The sequence below is a fragment of the Miniopterus natalensis genome, chromosome 16, assembly GCF_054644295.1.
Source record: "Miniopterus natalensis isolate mMinNat1 chromosome 16, mMinNat1.hap1, whole genome shotgun sequence".
NCBI lineage: Eukaryota > Metazoa > Chordata > Mammalia > Chiroptera > Miniopteridae > Miniopterus > Miniopterus natalensis.
In genome coordinates this window covers 28673675-28699188 of record NC_142096.1, presented here as the reverse complement: position 1 = coordinate 28699188, position 25514 = coordinate 28673675, and the positions used below count along the sequence as shown (strand labels likewise).

General features: G+C 41.5%; 1 protein-coding gene across 3 annotated transcripts; it reads right to left on the bottom strand.

Moving 5' to 3' along the window:
* Positions 1-420: 420 nt before the first annotated feature.
* On the bottom strand, positions 421-15079 carry GDAP1 (ganglioside induced differentiation associated protein 1). 3 transcript variants are annotated; one of them, XM_016216104.2, is made up of 6 exons: positions 14963-15079; positions 13553-13745; positions 4451-4624; positions 3143-3237; positions 2125-2239; positions 421-1140 (listed from the first exon to the last, which is right to left on the bottom strand). In XM_016216104.2, exons 1-6 carry the CDS (start codon positions 15077-15079, stop codon positions 758-760), a joined length of 1077 nt encoding a protein of 358 aa, XP_016071590.1. In that variant the 3' UTR covers positions 421-757. The 3 variants fall into 3 exon arrangements, with proteins under 3 accessions (XP_016071590.1, XP_087681572.1, XP_087681573.1); XM_087825446.1 differs by having other exon boundaries at positions 13698-13745; positions 14963-15003; XM_087825447.1 differs by lacking the exon at positions 13553-13745 and having other exon boundaries at positions 14963-15016.
* Positions 15080-25514: the final 10435 nt, after the last annotated feature.

Here is a 25514-nt window from a genome sequence, read left to right as displayed (position 1 = left end):
CTGGGGTTTTCTCCAGCCTGCTGTGCCTAGTAACTCCTTAGTCTTATTTTCCAAGGTTCTCAATTGCAGGAGGATGTGTGGACACTGGGCACAAGTCATCACAATAATGTTTACTCAGGGGACAGGCGCCCTGTGCGGCTCTGGAGGCTCCTAGAAGTTGCACTCTACTGCTCCACACTGTACAGGGTAGACTTTCTCCCTTTTCAAACCCTCTCCCTTCCCCCTTTGCCTCCCTTATTTCTGCTTGAAGCCAGCAGTGCCAGCATGGAGCATTGCTGAGCCCTGCTGCTGTCCAAACCCCATGCTGTGTAACAAACACAACGGCTGAATTTGAGGGGGAAACACTGCTACCTACTCAACACTCAGCATCTCAGGCTAGTCTCAGATAAAGGGCTATGAGCAACCTCAGGTTATTATTATTGTCTGCTTGTAATAATAACCTCCCCCTCCAAAAAAAATTCAGAACTTCAACTGGCATTTTGAGCTCAAGGACTATTCTCTACCTATCAGCATTTACATACCTTGACCTTGTGAGTGTTTTAAGGATAGATTAGTTCAGGTTTGCAAATCAGTAATCTCAATGTTACCAGCCCACAAAAAATGTCATTGCCACCTCTCCCACATAAACTACCCAAAGAGTAAAATAAAATAGGGTTTTTGCTACTTGCCCAGTGTCATCCATCATCCCGGGCCTGGCAGCATGGACATGGTTGAGCAAAATGTTGGGGTGAGTTGCCACCACCGGATCCCTGCAAGCCTAGAAATAATTTCCTCTGGGTCTCAGTGCTAATATCATGCTTCCAAGTCTCTTTCTGAACAGCATAAAAGCAAAATACCCCACTCCTGCAAGCAAACCAACCACAAGCGTGGTGCCAAGAACTTTGGGGGCCCTCTTCTTGGCCACCCGGAAAGCTGTCGGCAGCACCGCGGAGATTAATATGTTGTTGACATGCCCTAAAACTTTGTTAAATGTTTTCCTCTTCAAGACACGCTCATAATAGGTTTCCAAGTTGGGTCGCTTTCCATTTCCCCAGTTTCTCCTCGCAAACCCCAGGAACTTCAGTCGATGCAGGGTGACAGCGAGCGAGACGTCGGCCAGGGTGAAGGACTCTCCACAGAGCCAGGGCTGGCGGCCCTCTTCTATTCAGAGAAAGGGACACGGAGAGTTAAGGGCAAGCACCGCACAGACACACTCTAGCTGGAACCTTTCATCTCAGTCTTGAGGGCAGGTGTGAGTATAGCAGAAGATGAAGGCCATGGTACATTTTCATGACGGTCATACTCAGGAAGGAATCTTATGCTAAAAACAAAGTCCAAACGTATCCCAAGCTAAGGGAGACTTGACATCTACCAGCCACCTAGGTCCCTAAGTGAAACCAGGATCACTTGAGCCCAAAGCCTGTCTGTCATTTTGTATACAATTCTGAGAAGCTGAGAGCCTCCAAGCCAGAGGAGTGCACAGATATTTCCTTCTGGTTTAGGAAACAACAGTGAGCTTTAGGAACAGCCATAAAGTCGGGCCTGAAATGTCACTCAGTGAGTGCTGCTCTCAGTCACTTATTGAAAGCGTAACAGAGTCCCTACTGTGAAGCCAGTTTCGGGTAACAGGGTGTTCGACTTTGTTGTCAATTGGAACAGGGCGCAGGGAAGTGGGCAGTGTGCTTGCACCCGGGCCCTGGCTGCATCCTGAAGTCAGGTCCACAGGGGCAACGCACGGATGCTCAGCAGCCGGACTGCACGGCCACATTTTATACCTGCCTGCAGGTGACAAGTTGTGCCCCTGCCTAAGGAAAAAATCAGAGGGAGCACTCAAGCAATTCCTCAGGTTATTCAACCAAGCTAACTACTGTAATTACGCATTCGTGAAACAGGCTAGGTTGGAATTTCGCAACCAAACTTTAAATTGTGCAGAAAAATTCTTCAGTGGTCATATTTCACATAGATGCAGACTGACTTCCAATTAGACATCTGTGTTTTGCTGAATTCAGTGTTTTTGTTGTTATCCTAATTCAAATTGCCCATGAAAACAACAATTACAGGACACTTTTACTGAAATCTAAGACTGTTCTCGTAAATACTCCTGATGTCCAGGAAAAGACAGAAAAAATACAAATGAGAGCCTACCTGGGGTTTCTTCATTTCTTCTTTGCAACTCAGTTTCAACCTGATCCAAGACTTTCTCCAACTCATCAAGAATTTTCTTCAAATATTTGACATTGTCGTGGTCAAGCAGCTTTGACTAATTAACAAAAATAACTCAATAGATTACTTATGCCTGTGAAAACAAGCGATGTAGAGCAAAGCAGATATAAACTACTGTAGGGCTGGGAACCGTTTATTCTAGACAACGAGAAGAATCAGCATAACTTTGTTAAAGCAAAAGCAAAGTCAGGGGGAAATGCACCGGCTGTGAAAATACTCCTGGGCCAGACCCGCTGCTCCCCGGCCACTCCTGGGGAACAGATGATCAGAGAGGGTGAACACTACGAGGGGCACTAAGAGGCTCCTCTCGGGCCCACTCCTGAGCAGGTTTCAGCAGGCTTCACTGAGCGGACAACCTGAATAACTGAAGGCTCGGGGGCGAGGCAGAAACCTGAGTGTGGGGGGTAAGGAGCGCGTGGGGAGTAAGGAGTGCTCTGTGTGCAGGCATCTCCTTCCCTCTGAGAAGCTCATTCTGCCAAGAGAAGGTGAAAATGGGAAGTTGAGGGGGTGGGGAGGTGGGCCCTTGCTCCATCTTTAATATGGGAGGAGCTGGCAGAGAGAGAAAGGCCTGGGCGACTGATGAAGCAAAGCCCTGCCCCTTAGGAAGCAGGCAAGCCAGACAGAGGTCAGCCCTCTGGGGCCTGAACCTGGCAGAGTACCTGAAACGACAGATACTCGAATATTTTATTAACCTGCTCTCATCTTTTATAACTTTCCTTGGCAGCCAGCATGCGCAATATTAAGCAACTGCCATTAGGTCTGGCTATCAAACCGAATAAAGAAAAATTCTTTCTGGAAGCACAGCAGAAACCAAAGGTAAATGGTGTACTGTTGACTTGCGATACCTAATAGAAGACGTTCTAGAAATAGTGTCACTTTACAAAAGGCGGACCATTTAGTACAAACAGAGATGTGTGCTGAGGATGCCTGGTCTACTCACTTTAAGCCTCTTCTGCTTTGCGATGTAGGCCTCCTGTAAATCTGGGTTTTCTTCAGCAAGTTTCTGCAGCTCAGACTCTGTGTTACCAATCTGGCCTGATAATGAAATCAGTTTTGAAAGAGAAAATTATTTCCTCCCTTCCGTGTGAGAAACCAGGAGAAGCAGGGAACTCTATGGAGAGAGCAGGAGCTCAGGGGTCCGTGCCCTGCCTCCATCTCGGGCCTACCCTCTCTGTGCCTCAGTTTCCCCACCTTTAACATGGAACTATCAGAGTATCTGCCACTAGGGGCGAGGATTCAATGGGAAGCACCAGGGAAAGCGCTGAGGGCAGGCCCAGTGCGTTGTAAGTGCGGGCGCAGGGACTTGGTCTACCTTTCAGTACCTTCCAAGTTACCTATAAGGAACTTCTATGTGAAGAGAAGGGAAAGGCCTCATTTTTTAAAAAAACAAACATATAAACGCTAGGTGATAGAATTATATCTATCAGAATACTTGTTTCACGTCATATATGAGTACTTGTGAAGAGCAGGAGGGGGGACGAGAGGGAGGTGGGGAGCAGAGAGGGAGAGGAGAGCCAGGAGAAGGTATGAAAAAGAAAGAAAAGTAACGAGAGAAAGACGGGGTGAGGCATGGTTTTTGGAAAGCGTGTAGTTTTTAGATTTAGAAGATCTGGGTGTGAGTGCTCCTAGTCAGACACCCATGGAGTCTGACCACAGCCACCATCCCCAAACCTCCTGTCCCCCAGTACTGTGCCACAGTGGCCCTCCTGCTGCGCACCTGGTACCAACCCCACTCATCCTCAGGACAGGACAGAGCAGGGCAGGAGAGAGCGGGACGTCTCACCTCAAGCTCTGTAATTCTGCAATCACTGAATTGAGAGGTAGAGTGAAAGGCAGACAGCCTGTAGTTCAGCTCCCTCACATAATGAACAAAGGGAAGGACCAGCAATGTGACCTCAGTTGCCTCTATTCCCCACAGATCCCAGCTTTCCTGATTCCCAGTCCAGCTGTCCATGAGAACACATTATGGTCTTTACTTTTCCACAGGCCACTATTCTGAGTTTTATCCAAACTTGGCCCTCAAAGCCAAGAGCTGGAAAACCAGGACCTAGAGACAATAAATATCCAGCTGAACAGCTGAGGCACAGGTTAATCTGGGTGCATGGATCCATCTAGAACATGCCCATCCATGAAGCAAACTCAGCAACTCTGTTCCCATCTCCTCTCAATGCTCATGAGATACACTAGGTCTCAAAATGAATTAAAAGAAACTCAAGAGAGAATTCAGGTCTTTAAGATTTTTACGTACTGCGAATCCTTGTCGTTGCATAAGCTGGGATCATGGAGTCCACAGTGAGCTCAGGGTGTAAAATACAGCCATGGGTATAGGCATCCATTGGCAAGGAGTCGAGCAGTTCCCGATAGTGTTGTACCCGTGGGTAATACATGCTTCCTTTATCAGGCATTAACCTGGGTGTTTTTTCTGAAGTGCACATACAAACACAAAGCATTGAAGGAAAAGTTACAAATGAAATATTACATCAAAAGCAAAAACAAAACCCCATTAAATCTTCAATGTTGTATCAAGGTATTTAAAAGATATCTCCCCAGCCCAGACATTCAAATTTCAAAATGGTCTGATGTACCAGATCAGATCCCAAATCATGATCACTCTGGCAATCTCGCACTTCTCCTTACAGATTACAACTCAACCCTCAAGATCTAGATATGCCAGCTCCTCCATAGCGCATTCCCTGACCTCCTGCAACTACCAGCTCTGGCCGGGCCAGGTATGCCTTCCTCTGTGTACACAAAAGACCTTGTACATACTCCATTACAGCCCTTATCATCTGAATTATTTGTATCTTTTTGCCCCATGAACCTCTTCAGAGTAAGGAACCTGTGGTCCAGGGTCTAGCTAGTGCCCCATACATTTTAGGTCTTAATAAAGTTTGGTTAAGAATGAAAGCTCAGCCCGGCTGGGCGTGGCTCAGCGGTTGAGCGTCAACCTAGGATCCAGGCGATCAGGGTTCGATTCCCGGTCAGGGCACATGCCCGGGTTGCGGGCTTGATCAATGACTCTCTCATCATTGACTTTTCTATCTTTCTCTCTCCCTCTCCTTTCCTCTCTCTGAAATCAATAAAGATATATTAAAAAAAAAAAAAAGAATGAAAGCTCCTTATAGAAAAATGCTCAGGTACTACTCTTCTCTAAGTTCCAATAAATACCAAGAGTGACCCTATTGATGTTATGTGAATGTGAAATGACAATCTTCATGGGATTTCTAATATTTTATCTCTGGAAAGTGAATTTTACATAAATCCTCATTTACTGGTTAAAATCTAGACTATAGGCTCCTCGAGGGCAGGGACTATGTTCTCTGTTGCATCCTCAGTATCTAATATTATATTTGGCTCCTAGCAGGTAAATTTTAATTAATTAATTAATTAATTAATTAATTAATATATTCCCGAATTTTTAATTATTATAGTTTCACTTTCCCTGCTTTCAGCTACCCACATTAAACCACGGTCCAAAAATGTCAAATGAAAAGTTCCAGAAATAAACAATTCAAATGTTTTACACTGCACACCATTCTGAGAAGCGTGATGAAATTTCATGCTATCCCCTCCTGCTGGCCACTTAGTAGCCGTCTCGGTTATCCGATCGAGTGTTGCAGCATCGTAATGCTTATGTTCAAGTCGCCCTTTTTATTTCATAATGGCCCCAAAGCCACTCACGTAACTTTTATTACAGTGTATTGTTATAACTTCTATTTTATTATTATTATCATTAATCTCTTCCTGTGCCTAATTTATAAACGTTATCACAGATATGTACGTATAGGAAAAAACATGGTATTTAGGGCTTGGTACTGTCCAGTTTCAGGCATCCTCTGGGGGTCTTGTATCTTCTCCCAAAGAAAAGGAAGACTAGTGGATCTGAGCTGGAGAAGCTCTGTGGTATGAGGCACTCAGATGTAGAAGCCAAGAAATTCTCCCAAGATCCCACAGCTAATCAGAGGCAGAGCAAGAACGAGTCATCTATCTCTGAGTACAGTGCTCTCTTTTATTACATCATCATAACATCTTCAAAGGGCTTACTTTTCAGAGACTATCCAAGAATGATAAAGATGAATCACGTCACCCGAAGGCCAGGGCAATGTCCCTTCAGAATCACTTTCCACCTCTGCCCCTCAAACTGCCTTGAAAAGGCCAATGGCCTTATTCCAGTGAGTGAAAAGAACAGCCTCAACTTTATTGATTTACTTCTTAGTTTGGGTTATTTATTGATGCAGAATCCTTTTGAACTTCTCCCACTCATTCCTGAGTGTTGACAAATCAGAGCTGGTTGCAGAGCATTTCAGGCAAGATTTCATAATGTCAGACCAAGAAGAACAAGCTTTTGAAGCCAACAGGCTATTTCTGACTCTCTAAGAAAATAGAAGATGGATTACTCTTCAAACCTGCTAGGGAGTCCAGCTCTGAAGGCCGCATTAGAATCATCAAGAATGAAGCGTCAGCTACACACTGTCTGTGAACAGGGATTTGCCCAACCAGAGCACACTTCCTTGCTGACCTTTCAAGATCTCTTGATCTCAGCGTATCACCAGGATGCCAACCAATGCATGGTCGACACATCCCATTTCCACAAGGACAACACGCTGGAGGCCCTCTAAGGTCCTTGAAATTCTTAACCTTTTACGTGCCACTACCCTCTTCTCAAAATATTGTTCTTAAATGCATAAAATACAAGCTGTGTTAGCACTCCTTGTGGTCAAGTAATCCACTATGAGAAGAACTATACTCTGCATTTTCACTTTCCTCAGTGGATTCTCTGTTTACAACAGTCCCTCCCGCGCCCGTACAGGAGAGCGCCTCCTCTCTCGTTTCTCTGCGCTTGCCCTCAGTTCACCATTAGACCCCCGGTCCCAAACTGCAATTCTTGGTTGTTCCCAAATACATACATTGTGCTGGAGAAATATCTGGCTACTTGTTAAAGGTCAATAATACTAAAATTTAAAAAAAAGAAAAGAAAGAAAGAAAACATGTTCTTGGAACTGTGCTCAGTCAGGAGTGGGAAAGCGATGGAAGGCTCACAGGGACAGGACAGGGAATCGGGGGGCTGTTAGGAAGCCGGCAATGAGGAGAGCCCCCAGCTCTGGGGACCAGGGCTGCAGCAGTGAGGCATGACAGCAGGCCCAATAAGAATAAACAAATGAGTTGCATAAGATCTGCCTTCCTAGAAGACTAAGTAGGGGACAAGACAGGTCTTGTATTGCTCCTAAATTTGGGCAGCAACTTAGAAACAGGCAGATGGACATAAAGCACAATGACTTGATAAACAACCAGGACAGAAAACAAAAGAAGTTTAAAAAAATCAGAAACAATAAAAGCATTCTGCAGCCATTTAATAGGGACAAACAGCTCCGTACATTCTCAAGTCCCTCTATTGCTGATTAGAATGACAATGGCCTTGAGCCATTAAAAAAAATTACTTTCAGTTCCAAGAGCAAAAAATAAAAAGGACCTAAGGGCTTAAAGGCATAAGCTTCCATTATTTTACTAAATTCACTACTCTGATTTTCTACGTTCCCCAGTGATGGCAGATACAAGACTCTCTTTTATCAGGCAGTTGGTTCTAATTGTCGGATACACATAACATAGAACTAGGCCTTGGCATTTAATACCCACGCCTTTCCACAAAAACTGGCCAAATCACAGAAAGGGAAAAAAAGGAAAAAAAGTTACTTTTAAAAGCCACTTTTATTGGCACAATCATGAGTTTTTCTTTTCCTTACCATATGCCATATTTTCTGCACCCTGGGTTAAAACCTTGCTGCTAAATCTGCATTTTCGGTGATAGGCTAAAAGGCACACAATGTTGTTCAACTATATATGAGCCTTATATGGACAGACATAAAATTTTTATTCTCTGACCTTTACCAACAATTAGAAATTCCTTACATAAATAACGATATTTTTAAAATATATCTTTTATTGATTTCAGAGAGAGATAGAAACATCAACGATGAGAGAATCATTGATCAGCTGCCTCCTGCACGCCCCTCACTGGAAATCAAGCCTGCAACCCAGGCATGTGCCCTGACCGGGAATCGAACCCCGATCTCCTGGATCCTAGGTTGACGCTCAACTGCTCAGCCACAGCCTGGCCGGGCAATAACAATATTTTTTAATGTAGCAGTGACTTCAGAATTAATGTTCTTTCAAAAATCTGATACAGTTGATTTTCAACATAACATATATTGATAAAATTGTATCTATAAAATTATATTTCCTAGTCAAACTTATGTGTGATGCTTGAATATCACACCTGTTAAAGTACAAAATTCAAATGAGTAAATTTGAAGATCTTACTGGCTTAATTAAGTGATTCAATTGGGCAACAGCAGATCCAGCAACTAGAAAGGCTCTTGGAGGGACTATAAAAATGGAAGGTTTTCATAGGAAGAAAGATGGGCGAGGGAGCTATTAGCAAAAGGAAAGGGAGGATTATTTTAAGCCAGCACATCTTCTTTCTGGGGGGTAATGGACCGGCAAAGGTTTTATCACGCAGACTGCCTCTTCCTCCTTCAGGGGACAGAGACAGCCCCTGGGACAGACTGCCTTACTGGTGCTTGACCAGAAAACTCTAGATGGGTTAAGATTACATTTCTGGTGAAGGCTGAGACTGCAGTTGGGCAGGCATTAAGTATCACAGGCTTTAGCACAAGTGATGCCATCTTGGGCCTGTGGCTTTCTCTTTAATACTAGAATACTTTGATTATTTCCAAACCAAACCCTATTTCCTAATAATCTTTTAAATGATATATATAGACATAAGATATGGGGCATAATCTTCAGAGAACTGTTATATATTAAATTACCAAAATTCAATATTCACTATATTATATCCTTGTTTCCAGGTTACTACTGGCAGTAAAAAATAGCATGTGTTCTGGTATTTTGTAGTTACTTCATGCCCACCTTTTTTATTATCTAGTGGCCAAACTACAGTTCACTGGAAGAGATTATGAATAGTATAAGAAATATCTAGAATTTTTAAATCCATATTATTGGTGTGTATATTCCCTTGTCACATCCATCGTTCCCGAGTTCTTCTAATTTGCTTAGCATCAGACCTCATCTAGATTAATAAACTGCTTGCTTTACTCTAACTACTCTTCATTACATGCCCAGGTAGGAAAAGCTGTCATGTGCATGAAAAAGTCAGCAAAACTTAGTAGTAATAATAGCACATGCGCGTCTTGCAGGCAGGTTTTACATTATCGTCAAGTTTATAGAATGAAATTATCTTTGAAGATTAGTAAGATTTTAATGATTTGGGTCTTTTAAAAGACTGAAAGAATGAATGAAGAGATTGCTCTTGGCAGCCCTTGGGTGATCAGCCATAATGGAGTACTTCTAAATTCTTCCTTTTACCCAAGTTCTGACCTCAGGAACATCATTGATGTCTACGTCAGTCTTCCATGTAACTGCTTTAAAAACAAATCAAGCATAGCCATCGCTCAACTTAATATTCACTTTCTTTTGCTAAGACTTAGGAAAAAAGTCTTGGTGATCAAATTTCTCCCCTCAAACTAGCAGTTATTTAATGGATTTATCCCATAAGGATGTAAATACGGAAATAATGATTACACAGAAAGGTTGAGAAAGGTTTGCAGATCGGCAAGTCATCATTTTTCATATAATCCCCAGCTGATAGAATAACACAGAATGGCAACTAGTAACAGCGAATGAAATACACTCTGTTCACTACACTCTGTTCTTTAGATGAATGGATACACTTAATTAAAGTCTCCTATTATAACTGTGAGCAACTATAGACCTCATGAAATCCATTCACTTGTTATCATTCTAATTTGTCAACTTCTTTAGAGTTCCATCCATAAATGGACAAAATGCTACATATTCCAACCAGTTAAGAATGTAGCAGGTTACAACTCACCATACTCTGGACAGAACCTATACTTAGAGCCTTTTGTTTTATTGTTGGCTTTTATTGGTAACGTATTAGCCAGCCAGGTCTCCCATCCTTCATTAGTGCAGATGATTTTTAAAAACAAAATTAACATACTACATTTAGCCTTGTTAAACTTTACCTTGGTTATTTTTCCATTTTATTGTTCCATTAGAAACATTTCATAAGCTGGTCATCATATTAACCACCTTTGCTTTTCTGTCATCTACAAATCTAATAGTGTTTCTGCTATGTCTTTATTCAAGTCATTTATGGAATCGTTAGGCTCCTCAGAGAACAGAAGCCTATGAGAACACCAGTAGAGATCCCTGTCCAGGATGACATCTATTTTCAATAATTCATTCATTTTAATCATTCAATTGTATTTATTAAGTTCCTATTAAAGAACATTCACTGTATGAGGCATTGGGAATATAGCTGTTAATGAGACAGACACTGTCTCTGACCTCATGGTGCTCAGAGTGATCTACAAGCAGTTGAAATGATTAAAATAAAGTGAGAAAAAATTATTATAGGGTAAGTAAAATGACAGTCAATATCGAAAGGAACAACTTGGTATAAGAAATTAAAATGAATATTCTTCAACATGGTGGTTTATTCATCTGAAAATGTGCACCTCATCTAGCCGTATTTGCTCCTTCATTTCACAAGGGTATCACATGAAGTGATCGTAAATGCTCAACTTAAATCAAGGTACACTATATCTTCTGGCACATAATAGACTCACCTTTTTAAAGTGTTAGTTAATGACATTTTCCTGTAAGTAATGCAAACTTAAGCTGCTTCCTTTTAACTGAGATACTCAAAATGTGTATGTGTGTATATATGTGTGAGTGTGTGTATATATTTCTTTTAATTTTTGACAACCCAGTCTAGAACTCTGCCACAATTAAAGATATTTATAGCACTGCTTAAAGCTTAAACAATTACTTAATGCACATTCATTTGTAGCAGTGCTTCTCAAACTTTATATTTGAATCACTTGGGAATCGTGTTAAAATGCAGATTCTGACTGACACGATCTGCAGCGGAGTCTAGGACTCTGCATTTCTAACAAGCTGCCAGTGATACCAGTGCTGCTGGTCAATGGAAGACACTTTAAGTAGCAAGGATTGGCAGAATCACCCCCTCCCCTTGACAATTGGGATAATATTTGTCTGTCACTTGTCTGGTTCTTTTCTAATCTGAGTTCCAATGATAAATATAAAGTATCTTAATGACAACTGTGATAACACTTGCATGTTTGTTTTGTATTTAATACTTTGGGATAAATTCATCTGTAGACTGGACTAGCCTTCATTTATGCAACTAATTGTTCCCGCACTCTGTTGATATCTACCATGGCTTTTAGGTCCTTTAACCTTGACCTTTTTCAACCCTATCCAATCGCATAACTACTGCCCTAGGAAAGGGGAACAAGTAAAATAGGAACCAACTGGACTTGCTTTATCTCTGCAATTGATAGAGCCACGTCACCTAACCCAAGAGGACAAACCAAAGTCATGTCGCCAGGGAAGTGGAATAAGTTAGGTCCAGCCTCAAACAAAAAGCTAGGATTCCTGATTGCCTGCTTATTCTGTTGGTACAACCAGAATTAAAGTCCTTAGTTTCTATATTTTTACCCTAACACTTATGCCTTCTCCTCTGATTCAATAGATTCAATAAACAGTAAGAAGAACCCAGTATTTCCCTTGTTAGAGCGGGACTCAGAATGTGTCTCAGTTTTGTTGTTATACTAAGGAAAAGGAAGAGCCTAAGGCAAGTTATGAGAAAGCCTAATTGTTATTAACATTACTACGTTATAAAGTAACATATTTCATATTACTCAGTATCTTAGAGGAGAAACAATCTAAGGAGGAAGAGAGAAGGAGAGGGAGGGGAGGAATAGTAGTAGCAGTAGTCTGAGAGATACTAACAAAAGATTTAAATATGATTTTCCATTTACTGTATCTTTTTAAAGTTTGCAATTATTCAAAACAGGATTCTTGTACAGTTATTTTTGTTTTATTCACATTATTATAATTACTTCTCCCAAGAAATACAAATTATTATTTAACAGACTTGTCCATTTCCAAAAAGCTCAAAGTTGAGAAAAATTGTATTAAATCACTTAGCCAGCATTTTCAGTACAATCCCCAGCATACAGACTCAGAGGGGTGGCAAGTAATGGTGACAGGGAAAGCCATTCATTAAATCCTTTCGATTTGATCAATGGCCACCTCTAATAATATCTCCAATCAGAATCCTAGAGAGTGAAACATTTGGATTAAGAGCAGAAGCAGCCCTCTGCTCATCCAATCCCCTTTGGTCCCTGCCCTGCTCAGGTCCCATATCTATTTTCCTTCAAAGTAACGCCTCAGACATTTTTCTTGGCCAGTTTCCTTTCTCAGTTTCCAGCGATTTGAGGTTATTTTCTGGTTTCAATCTCCCCAATTAATGTCAGCGCAACTGGCGGGAGATGAAGAGTACCTGGATTTCATGCACCTTCTATCGCAGCAGAGGGCTCGGCTGACAGCCAGGAGCCCTGTGTTCTGATCTCAGTCCTGCCAGTGATCAGCTCTTGAGTCCTGGGCAAATCGGTGACACCACAGTTCACCTCAGAGGGTCGTCATGAGGAACAAGCGACACGCGTAAGTGGCAGTGACTCTGGGATACAGCTGGTATAATACGAAGGTCTGGATTTGAAAGACTTGCACTCCGGCCCTGCCCTGCCATTAAATAGCTCTGTTACCTTAAGCAACCCCTCATGTCATGACTCCGATGGGTTCTTTGAAGACTGAACAGAACAGAAACTGTAAAATGCCTGATATAAAACAGTCTGTCAGCAAGTGATTATTACTTAAAAGCACTATATAAATTTAAGCCCTATAACTCCTTGCAAAAGATATGAAATTCAAACTATACAGGAGGAACAGGGGCCAAGAACTCAAAGCATACCAATATTCTATTCTCCCTGCCTATAATTTATTTCTCTTTTTCCCTCTGTTTTTAAGGTGGAACCATTTGGTAGAACAGATGAAACTGACTTTCACAATGTACATTTAGAATCAATATTATGAATTAGACCTCAAGGCAACTAAACTACCATCACAAGCCACACACCTGTAGGGTTTTTTTGCAAGTCAATTTAAAACATTAAAATTTGCAGTTTACATGAAATTCTTTTAAAGGAGTTATACTGGTTTGTACAAAATTTATGTTATTGACCTATTTTATTTTGTGTGCTTATGGAAATGGAAAAGGTTTTTAATCACTAAACCACCACCATGAAACCAAAAAGAAAGAAAGAAAAAGGAAGGAAGGGAAGGAGGGAAGACGGAAGGGAGGGAAGAGGGAAGAGGGATGGGGGGAACACATCAATTTGTGTTAAAAGTAAATCCAAGAAATCACAAATAGCCTTAACATTACCATCCAGGAAAGTCTGTTCAAGATAATCAATGATCTGAGTGGCCTCACAAATAATGTTTTCCCCGTGGATAAGGACAGGCACTTCTCCAGTTGAGTTCAAACGCATAAACCAAGGCTCATTGTGCTCACTCAGGGGCAGACTTACATCATGTTGCTCGCACTTCAATGCCTTTTCAGCAATTACCAAGCGCACCTGGAAGAGTTCACACTGGTTACCACAGCGCACGGAGGCTTTCAATTCAATGAGATCCTTGGATACCACTAAGTAGCTTTTCTGTGCTTCCCGGAGTTATTAATATTTTCAATATCCTTTTTAACTACAGTCATGTGCAACATAACTACCTTTAGGTCAGTGACAGACTGCATATATGACAGTGGCCCCATAAGATTATAATGCAGCCAAAAAATTCCTATCGCTTAGTGATGTCGTAGCCATCAAACTAAATTATTGCCAGTCGAATAAAATTATGTACATACTATTATGTACAGTAGCAATACCTGATAATGATAATAAACGACTATGTTACTGGTTTTTGTGTGTGCTATACTGTACCTTTTATCGTTATTTTAGAATATACTTGTAAAACAGTATTAATGTTACACCAGCAGCAACCTCATATGTTTTGCATCTCTTGATTGCATCATTGTATCTTGCGCCTGAGTTGATCTCGTGCAGTGTTCTACAGTAGCATGCTGTACAGGTTGCAGCCCAGGAGCACAGGCTACACCACAGGGCCCAGGCGTGCAGCAGGCCCTGCCGTCTAGGTTTGTGTACGTGCGCTCTTGCGTTCTCAGAGCAACAAAATCGCCTAACAACGCATTTCTCAGAAGGGGCCCCTGTCGTTAAGCCCTGTGTGACTGTATTCCTATTCTAGAATTAACGAGTCAGATGTAGTCTAGCGTCTTGTTCTTATAAATGAGAAAAGATAAGTAATGAAAATGATTCTGGCTACAAAAATGTACAGTGACCTTCCCACCGCCAGTACTTTCCTTGTGCCCTAAACCTAATTACATTCTCCCCAGACAAGAACCTGAAATAGAGATATGCTAGGCCTTGTGACAGACAGTAGATGGGAGCGAAATGGAGCAAAATCAGGGACTGCAGATTCCTCGGCTGCTGTTTGAAGGCGCTTCCCTCTGCCTCAACTCTGCGAGGCCCAGGAGACAGGCCTCCGGCCCAAAGGCCGAAAGGGATGCTTCGGGTCGTGCTTCACGAGCGGCGGTGCCTGGGTCGCGGCCTTTCCGTCTCAGGCTGCCTCCCTGCTCCCGCTAAGGCGCACCCTGCCCTGGAGGGAGCCCGGGGGTCAGGGTCCCCGAGGCCAGCGTCCAGTGGGCCGGGCCGGGCCGGCGGGCCCGGCGGGAGCTGTCCGGTGCTGAAGCCCGCCCCGCCCCGCCTGCGCCGGCCCTTACCTTTTGGGAGCTGAAGGAATGCGTCCAGTGGTACAGAATGAGCTTGGCCTCCGCCTCCCGCTCGCCGGCCTCCAGCGGGGGCGCGCCCCCTGCCTGCTCGGCCTGCGCCCCGGCCATTGCGGGGTGCGCCCTGGCTCCCCCACCGCGCTGCCAGCGGAGCCTGGGTCCTCTTCTCGCGATGCCTCCGGAGGCGGGAAAGCGAGTTCCCGCGACAGCGGGGCCGCTGGGAAGTGTAGTTTCTGCGGCCAGGAAGCTGCGGGGCGGCGACCGCAGAGGCTGGGTGTCCGCGCCGGGCGCGGGGAGGCCACCGGGGGTGCCAGTGGGTGTTTCTTAGGGGAAACAACCTCAAATGCGTCCCTGATTATGAAAGTGAGTATTGACTAATGTCGACAGCAAATTACTCCTTGGTTTGGGAGGTGGAGTAGAGGTTGCTCAGGTATAAAAACAGCGATTTTCCAAGATGCTTAGGGCTCCTCCGGCAAAGTCGGTGCCTTTGGCGGAGGAGAAGTTCCAGTTGTCAGACAAAGCCACAGGGTAAGGATCTATGTGTTGTCATTAGAAGAGGCTACTCTTCAGTCATGCAAAATTATTATTATTATTATTCTCATAAACTAATATCCAATGGTGAGAAAAATAGCTTAGTTCAGCACAGAAATTTTAGAGTGGATCTACATGGATTCATGTCCTGGTTTTTTAATTTTCCCCATTTTTGTAGTGGAGATAATTTATTACCCCGATAAGGTTTTTGTGACAATGTTAGGCACTTAAAACATCCTGGCACGTTGTAGGCTCTAATATTATTTACAGGTTCAGTTGCCTTATAAACATTCTCTTCATCGCCATGGTCAGAATCATAATTTTATACTAGTCTGGTTATTACTGTACACCTCTTATAATCTGGTATCATAGTAAGTTAATAAAATTTCTCTTTTAGTAAATATGTATTAATATGACCGTGGATGCTTCCCTAATGCATTTAGGAAATATTTACTGAGTACCTACAATATTCCAAGCATTATTCTGGACCCTAGGGATGCAAAGATGGATAAGACCTGATACCTGGTACCCAAGATGTAAGTCTGGTGGCAGAGACAACAAAATTAATAGACAACCATAACAGAGATAAGACCTATGTGTCTTAGCGTGAACACAAGGTACTGTGAGAAAACAGAGGCAGGTATCCAACTCAAGTCAAAAAAAGGCCCCGTGGAAATGACAAATCTCAGAAGGTCCTCCTCGCCTTTACAACACTTCATACCCTTAAGTTAATTCAAATATAACAGCAAAAGTGCTTCTTACCAAATTTGTTTTTTATCAGTTCACACTTCAGAATAGTAGGGGGGAAAGCAAAACTTTGAAATCAGACAGAGTGGGATTTAAATTCTAGTTTCACCCCCAGTGACCTCTCTTGAGCCTTCATTTCACCATGTGTGAAATATGGATATATAGAAAAATGTGACTGCCCTGGGAGTTGAATGAGAGGGCACATACAAAGCACTAGGACATTGTCTGTGGAAAGCCCCTCTGGGGCATTAAAAGGACATCATATTACACTTGCTCTTCTCTCTTTAGGCCTCAAAAATTTGCAACTAATTATATAATCCCCCATTCCTCCATTCCTCTTCAGAAGGACTTCATTCTTAATTTTCCAGCTTCAGGTTCTAGCATGTACTATACCTCAATATCTGAATAAACACTGTTGGTGGGCTGTCTGTCACCTGCAGCTGAAAGAGACTGACAATAAAGCCCAGGCCTGTCAAACACAGCACTGTCTCTATCACATCTTTCCCCCAGCAAAGCCATATAGTAAACATTGAATGAATTGATTGATTCCTGTGTAGGTGTTTAATATGAAACATTCGTATATATCCTTGGGAGTGTAAATATGTGCAGAGCTTCTGAAGGGAAATTTATCAATATGCATCAAAAACCTTGAAAATGGTTATAACTTTTAACCTTCCAAGTCCTCTATTTGCACTTTAACTATGAAATAACTGCAGCAAATTGTTGGCCCTAAAAATCCATTTTCTCCTTCTATGGTAACAGAAATTTTAGCTAATCACATGGCTGAGGAGACTAAAGACTGCATTTCCCAGGCTCCGTTGCAGCTAAAGTTGGCCCTGTAACTGTTCTAATAAACGGGATATAAGGGAAGCGCTGCAGGGCAAGTTCTAGGAAGCCTCCTTAAAGGAACAGCTGGCCCTGTGCCTCTTCATCCCATTCTCCATCCTGTTTCCAGGAGGGTGGATACTGATTTGGACCATGAGGAATAGGACCCCACCCTGAGAGTGGGCAAGCCCTGAGCTGGAGGGAAATTGAGCCCCTGAAGACAAGATGTTGTGGACATCACTCATTCATAGGGTCCCTGGGAGGCAGAGCTGACTCAGTGGCATGTAACACACACAGGGACACTGGGAAGCAGAGCCGCCACACCCACCTGAATCTGCACACCTCCGAACTTTTAGTTAAATAAGAAATAAAGCACCTTGGTTAAGCCACTGTTATTTGGTGCTTTCCAAGTGCTATTATCTTAACCCATCTTCACTAAGACATCAACCTTGTAAATATCTGTAGTTTTTATTTCTTTATGCTTCTCTATATTGTAATTTTTCTAGAGTGAATATGGACTGCTTTTACTTGTTAAACATTTGAACATCAAGAGAATATCAGTAAACAGATGAGGTGAGGAAACATGGTGGTATTTTGGTTTTAAGTCACAAAGGGTAGAAAAGAACTGAGCATCTATTTGCATTGACCCATGATCCCTGTTATTTTCTATCCCACTCAAAGCCACTTGTATGTAATAGAAAAGCCTTGTTATGAATTCACATGTTTACTCAGAGCTTCTACTAAATCGTGTATTCTGTAGCTGTGTGTCTTTGTACATCAAGTTAGATTGTGGGCTCCTGGAGAACAGGAGCCAGATCCAGGTCAGTCTATTTCTTCAGTGTGCACTTGTGGAACTTTCCCTGTTTCAGGAACAGTGCTAGATACAGAAGAGATGGAGTTAAAAGTCAGAGTATTTCGCCTCAGGAAACTCAAGTGTGGAGGGAGAAAGATGAGATCACAACGCACTGCAGTAATTACTTGCATATGAGCATAGAGAAAGGCTCCTAACATAGTGTCTTCCCAAAAGAGGTGATGACTTTTACCATAACTAGTACTACACTGGTGCAATTACCAACGTATCTAGTGTTGGGCAACCACAGGCTCATTCAGGCTTATGGGAGCTGATTGCCAAATTTTCAGGAATTTTGCAAGCTGGATGTTCAACATAGCCAATATAAAAAATGAAATAAAATTGAATTGCATTTAAATAATGTTAAAACAGAGCTAGCAAATACTCAAAACTCATTACTTCTTAATCATCTTGCTATGTTTATTACTGTCTATACTCTTGAGATTATTCACATAATGGAAATCACGTAAAAGGTGTGCTGCTGTGCATCTCTTCCTAACTCCCGGCTCAGTGATGCCACGTTAGTCGCCTGAAATTGGCCATCACAGGAACATTTACACTACACAAATCTGCCAGTGCTATCTATCATATGTTTGTTTTTTCCAGGGAGTTGGTTGTTAAACATTTACCTGCACACCATGGAATATACAAATTTTATTTAATACTTAATAAATTATTTTGATGATGTTGATGATAATGATCTGGGTAAATGTGTGAATGAGTGAGTTTATATATTAATCTGCTTTTGGTACCTTTTCCTGTCCCAGCCAGCTTAGGGCCGCTTCCTTTTCCATTACTCAGACACCCACTACCCTTACGAAATTTTCTTTCTGTTCCCTGTACCTAGGAAGACAGTAGATATGCACACGACTATCTGCTCACTGTCAGACACAGCACTTTCTCTAGTACATCTTCCCAGCAGCCAAAAACCATAAACCTGGAAACACGGAACGAATTGATGAGTGCATGGGTGTTTAATATTTATAATACCCTATGAACAAAGTATAACATAGAACTTCGCCTGGAGATCACAGACCACTTTCTCACAGTCTCATTTGATCCCCATGATAGCAGAGGTAGCTACCAGCCCTAATTTATAATTGAGGAAAGTGAGGTTTTACGACTGACAGACTGGTCCAAAACCCTCGAGCTGAGAAGTAGAAGAGCCAGATCTCAAACACGACTTTCTACTACACTATGCTAGCTCTAAAAACCAAAGAGAGAAATCTGTGGGCTTGCAAGCTTTGCACAACGTGGGGTAGACTTTGGGGAAAATATAGCCACCTTCTTGGAAATCAGTTCACATAGGTATGTACACTTTTATTAAAACACAAACTACAGTATCAAAAACTACTGTTTATAGGTCTTTCTAGTGCATCAGACTCAGAGCTTCTTAAGGTCAAGGCCTAATATTATTCATTTTGTTATCCCCAGGAATCCAAATTAGTGCCTGGTAAAAGATGGTCTAAAACAGCTTATTAATTAATGGAGAGAAAGATGGATCACCACCAATAACAAGAGAAACAGCAAACAATGACAAAGAACAACTAACAACAATAATAATAATAAATTATAGCCTATTTAGCCTACTGCACTCAAAATTCTATGTGTAAAGGCATTTTCATTTGACAGAATTTGGTGTTTACAAATCTGGGCCAAGGATTATGGTTCTGTAAATCGACTGTCTCTTATATCAATATTTATTGAAATTCTTTATTCACTTAAATATTTGTACATAAATGAAGTTAAAATGGATTTGATTGATGTTATGAAATAGCAGATCACATAACCTCTCTGAGACTGAATCACCTTACCTATAAAATTACAATCAAAAACCTATCAGACATACTGGCTGCTCAGAAAGATCCAGTTTGGGAAAATTCTTTGAGCTAGACAATTAGGATTTGTTCACTTTTCTTTATATCTTATGCTTCAATCAGATTTTAAATTATAACATAGACGTGTTGTGGCTGAATGATGTATGTATTTATAGAAGTTACTGTTACGTAAAGTCCTAAAATCCTGCTATTGCTCTTCTTATCTATTTTGGCAGGTATTAGGAAATAGATAATTTTTTAATGTATTTCAACAAAGTCAGAGATCTTGAAACCTTTTGACAAATTGGAATACTCTAGATTTCTAGTTTTTAAAGCACTTTTATGAATGACCACAAGAGGTCTCTACTTTTTAAAGAAAAATCAATCCCCTGCTATTTTCTCTCCTGACAATTAGAAAACAGAAATGTCTCTAGTCTCTAAAGAGTATATTTAACTAAGCTATCTAGTTCGAAATCAAATTTTCCAATTTTCCATTCCAAAATTAGGAAAATAATATTTTATATATATATGTAAAAAAATAGAAATTTCCACTTTCTCCTGTATGTGACAACATTAATGTTAAGCACCCAGAAGCTACTTTGCTTGTTCTGTCCTGACTCATGCCTGTTATCTGACCCCATGAATTGCAAAGGATTTGTAATTGGTATGCATATACATAAGAAAAAATGGGGGGGGGGAGGGAGCTATTTAGAAATTATTTTTTAGAACTTTCATCTCAAATATGAAGAATTCTTACTCTCTGATATTCTCAAGCATCTACAAAACTCTAAGTATTATCTAAGTGGATGAGATAAAACTTGGCTCACCTGAGGACATTGATTTGGTAGAACTGTGGTGGTTCTAGATGGTTGAGTGGAGCTCTAATCAGCCTGACTCCTATATTTGACTTATTGCAGTGGTTTTCAAAGTGTGGTCCCAGACAAACAACTGCAAGGGGAAACTTGTTACAAGTGCACATTTTACTGAATCAGAAACTTTGGAGGCGGAGCCCAGCAACTGATGTTTTTAAAGAACTCTCCAGCTTTTTTAACTGATGGGAAAAAACATCCACCAGTTTTTCTGATGCATCTTAAGCTTGAGAATTACCAATTTAGTGTAGAATTGATGACTCATCCCAATTCTCAGTCCCTAGTTTGCCCCAGCTATAAAATCTGTAGAGCAGAATGGTATATGAAAGTCAAAGGCTGACTTATGGTATATGGAAGAAAAGGTTAAATAATTTGGAAACATTTTCATAAAACAGCCTGGTTAAAAACAAAAAGAAAAAGAAAACAAAATATTGTGCCAAACCACCAGTATACAGATTCAAGATGCCAAAGCTCCTCCACTTTTCCCTCAAAAAATGTAGATTACCCCCCGCTGGCTTGTAAGTGAAAGCCTCCATGACCTTAGAATATCCCAGACTTGCTTCTGAGACTCTAAAATGTTTCCTCTGGTCTTTCCTGCATCCCAAAGCAAATAGTCATGCATGATACCAAGTGCACCGTATTAATTCGGAAGGTCTGCAGACTTACAAAATAATTTGATTAACTTTCTAGTTTCTCAAAGAATGACTGCTAATGTTAATAATGCATGAAATTATTTTTTAGTAGAGAATTCACATTGTATTTCTGGCAGAGAGGATTTCATGTACTGTCCACACTAGTCACATGGAAATGTTACCTATGCCTGGAGTCACTAATTGTTTTACTTCAGGAATTTTTTGCCCAAGATTGTTTAGAATTTGTAGGGGGGGAAAGCTGGGAAGAACACAGTGGAGAGAATATCCTCCTAAAACTAAACCATTTATTATCAATTTGTACCAACACTCCCCTAATAATATCTAATATCCTACTAAAAGTTTGTAAATGCTTTAAAAACAGTACTCATTTGATTTTCCCAACAACCCCCTTTGCAAGATAAGGAATCCGCACTGAGATATGAAGTCAACTACCCTACTAAGAATTGGTAGAGAGGGAACCAAAGCTCCAGGCTTCTAGCTCCAAATTCTGTGCACCTTGCACCGCATCCCACAGCTTCCGCACGGCCCACCACTCACCTGAGCACAGATCCGGGCTAACTCTGGAGGCTCCGATTATTTATGTATTACATCACAGTCTGACTTCTGTTCAGTCTCTTGACTTTGCAATGACTAATTTGGACATGATGACCGAGTCCTGTGGGATCACGTCACTCTATGACAGCGTGCCTGGTGTTCTGTCTCACCGCTCAGTTTCTCCACGTTGACTTAGCACTGCCCTCCACTCCAGAACATGGAGCGGGAAGGGCTCAGACTCCAAAGGCAGAACTGCATTCATGTTACTTGGTGAAAGAAGTCCATCTGAGTAGGCTACCTACTGAATGATTCCAACTCTACGACATTCTGGAAAGGACAGAACTGGGGACAGTAAAAGGATCAGTGGTTGTCAGGAGTTGTGGGGAGGGAGTGAGGGACAGCCAGAGCACAGAGGATTTTCAGGGCAGTGAAACTACTCTGTGCAATACTATAATGGTAGATACACAGAATTATACATTTGTGAAAACACATAGAATGTATTCTAAACTGTGGACTTTGGGTGATTATGGTGTGTTGTGTAGGTTCATCAGTTGTAACAAATGTACCACTCTGTGCCGGATGATGGTAATAGAGGAGGCCATGCATGTGTAGGGGTGGGGAGTATGGGAACTCTCTGTACCTTCCACTAAATTCTGCTGTGGACCTAAAACTGCTCTTAAAGATGTCTGTTAAGTATGCAAAGAAAAAATGGTCAGAACTGCATGCAGCCCAGCCAGCGTGACTCAGTGGTTGAGCGTTGACCTATGAACCAGGCAGTCATGGTTCGATTCCTGGTCAGGGCACATGCCCCTGTGGCGGGCTCGATCCCCAGTAGGGGGTGTGCAAGGGACGTGCAGGAGGCGGCAGATCAATGACTCATCACTGATGTTTCTATCTCTCTCCCCCTCTCCCTTCAATCAATAAAAACATATTTTAAAAAATAAAGAACTGCATTCAAATACTCCACTGATTACCAAATATGTTAGCTATGTTATCATGGGCACAGCTTGCTCACCTATAAACCAGGTAAAATAACCAAACCACCTTTCTTAGAGGTTAGGGGCAATCAAAAATCCACGTATAATTTTTGACTCCCCAAAAAGTTAACTAATGCTGTCCCTCAGTATTCCAGGACACACACATGCCCCAGATACCAAAATTCACGGATGCTCAAGTCCCTTATATAAATTGCGTAGAACAATGCATACAGTCTGCCCTCCACATCTGGAGATTTTCAACCACAGATCAAAAATGCTAGTTTCCATTCTCCATTGGTTGAATCCACGATGCTAAATCGTGGATCTAGAAGGCCAACTATACTGGAAAAAAAATCCAAGTATAAGTAGACCCATGCAGTTCAAACCTGTGTTGCTCAAGGGTCAACCGTATTGAGGATTAATCATAATTTTTTAAATGTTACGTATCTTACACAATGTTTAGCGCAAGGTGTATATTAACAATTATAAAAGATAATGATATAACAGTAAAAATAACTAGTATTTTTTAACACTCTGGGTAAATGGTGACTATTAATATAACATGTCCCATAGTCAGAGGAGCTTGACTGCCAGGCTGGCTGTACTCTAGCACTTCATTATGGCAATTTAATGATGCCATGTGAATTTTAGCTATTTATACTTCAAAAATACATATGAAATTGTCAGTATTAGGTGGAAATTGAATATTTCTAAAAAAAGAAATAACAAATGATAAAATACTTAGATACTATGCATAGTTCGGGTTCATTTCTTCTGGACTTCATTCAGTACCCACTGGAGTAGATCGCTAAAAGAACATTGGGTGACCATGTGAATAGTATGCAAATATCACTTAGAATATGAAAGTAAGAGAAGCCAAGGAGAAAAAGAAGAGTCCTTTCCCAGTGTGCTCTCCTGGTATATAAGGAATATCACTAAGGCTTCTCTCAACAATGAAGAAGTCTGTTTATAAATGATTGCAACTATAAAAGCTTCTAGGATATTTAGATGCAATCTTGGAAAAGGCATATTTCGTATAAGATACTTAATGCTTAGGTCTGAAATTGCAGCTTTTTATTAGTTACATTTCCTAAAGGAAAGTGCTTCCTTCTTAATTTAAATGTACTTGTGTACATGCCACCCTTTATCATAACCACAGAACGCCACCCTCACAGTGGAAGGTGACTTGTTTTACCCACTTCCCAATAAACGACTCAAGTAGTCTTTTCTTTTTATCTTTTTTTTTTTTTTTAATATATCTTTATTAATTTCAGAGAGAGGAAAGGAGAAGGAGAGAGAGAGAGATAGAAACATCAATGATGAAAGAGTCATTGATCGAGCCCGCAACCCGGGCATGTGCCCTGACCGGGAATCGAACCCCGATCTCCTGGATCCTAGGTCGCCGCTCAACCTCTGAGCCACTCCCAGCCGGGCTTTTCTTTTTATCTTTAAAGGAATCTTTCCATGGATTTAAGAGCATTTGGTACTTATCTTTGTAATTCAAATGAGAATATTTAGGTCTACATTGGAATTTGGTTTTCCTATGTCCTGGTTTTTGTATTCTTTTAGTCACTAAATAATAAGTGGAGAAGTTCATTTATGCCTGCATTGTCTCTGGCCATGTGAGAAAAATGGCATAAAAACTCAGAGACATAAGTTTTAAAGAAATAAAATGCTAACGTTGCAAGGGTTGCTCTAATGAGGATTTTGCTTTGTGGATGTATAAATAGGACAAGATAAGGTCTGGGCGGCAGCAGGTCCTGGGCACCGAATAGTCATCTCTGTTCCTTTGGCACCAACTGCAACACACTGTCATGATTTCTTTCTTAACCACCCAAAGTCACCAGGGACGTTTGGAGAATGAACATGAGAGCTAGTGCTGTAAAACCTACTTCCTTTATCTTGTTGGTCTTAATAAGATAATAGTGACAATAGAAGAGAGTACTGACTTTTACATTGAGATACCAAAGCCTAAGGCAACATTGACTTTATTTCTTTACAGACTCTACTTTTCAAATAAAAGCGATGTTGTGGTTCAAGAGAAAAGATTCATTTCAATCCTAAGCATGTAACTGAGACAAATAAAAGTGTGGAATTGAACCTGTGCCTGTTAAAGCTACAGGAAAGAAACGGGTGACTTGTGGCCACCATGACCCTGTTTCCAGTGACTTCCTGCAGGACGCTGGGGACGGTTGGAGAAACCAGTGATCCACAAAGATTGTAGAGAGAAGGGACATGGCTTTATAAGAAATTCTATTCTTTTAAAGTGGGGACGTTTAACAGCAAAAGGGAAACTGGCCACATTCAGGTGATGCTTTGGTTTCCACAGCACAGGGGAGAAATCGTAAAATCGTATATTAGCTTTAAAATGTCCCATCCTGAATGACAGCTGCTGTGTGCAAGTTCTGCAAACATGGAAGCCCAGTCCTGCCAATTCCAAGTGGCAAAAGAAGGTAAAGATGCTAAAACCACAGCCACCCAGAGACATGACCATTTCTTAGATGAAAGTGAAATATGCAGGAAAAGGGACAAAGGCCGGAGCTCCCGGAGCCCCAGAAATGTCTCGAGCCTGCAAGGGACAGTTGAGGGGCTTTGAAGGGAGAGATGCCCCTTCATCCAGGCCCTCCGAGAGCAAAGGTGCTGATTCTGTACACGAAGGGGCTGAAATCCGAAGGGGCCGAAACCCGACGGGCCCTCTTTAAATAACCGTGACCTCGGAGAGCCTCCTGATCACCCTCCCCGC

Bases quoted from the DNA above. Each gene is read 5' to 3' on its own strand.
- GDAP1 (XM_016216104.2), bottom strand. From the start codon at position 15,079: ATGGCCGGGGCGCAGGCCGAGCAGGCAGGGGGCGCGCCCCCGCTGGAG. The intron at 3,238-4,450 runs GTACGTAAAAAT...TTTCATTATCAG, and splicing joins TGCAACGACAAGGATTCGCA to GCCAGATTGGTAACACAGAG. The intron at 1,141-2,124 runs GTAGGCTCTCAT...TTCTCTGAATAG, and splicing joins AAGAAATGAAGAAACCCCAG to AAGAGGGCCGCCAGCCCTGG.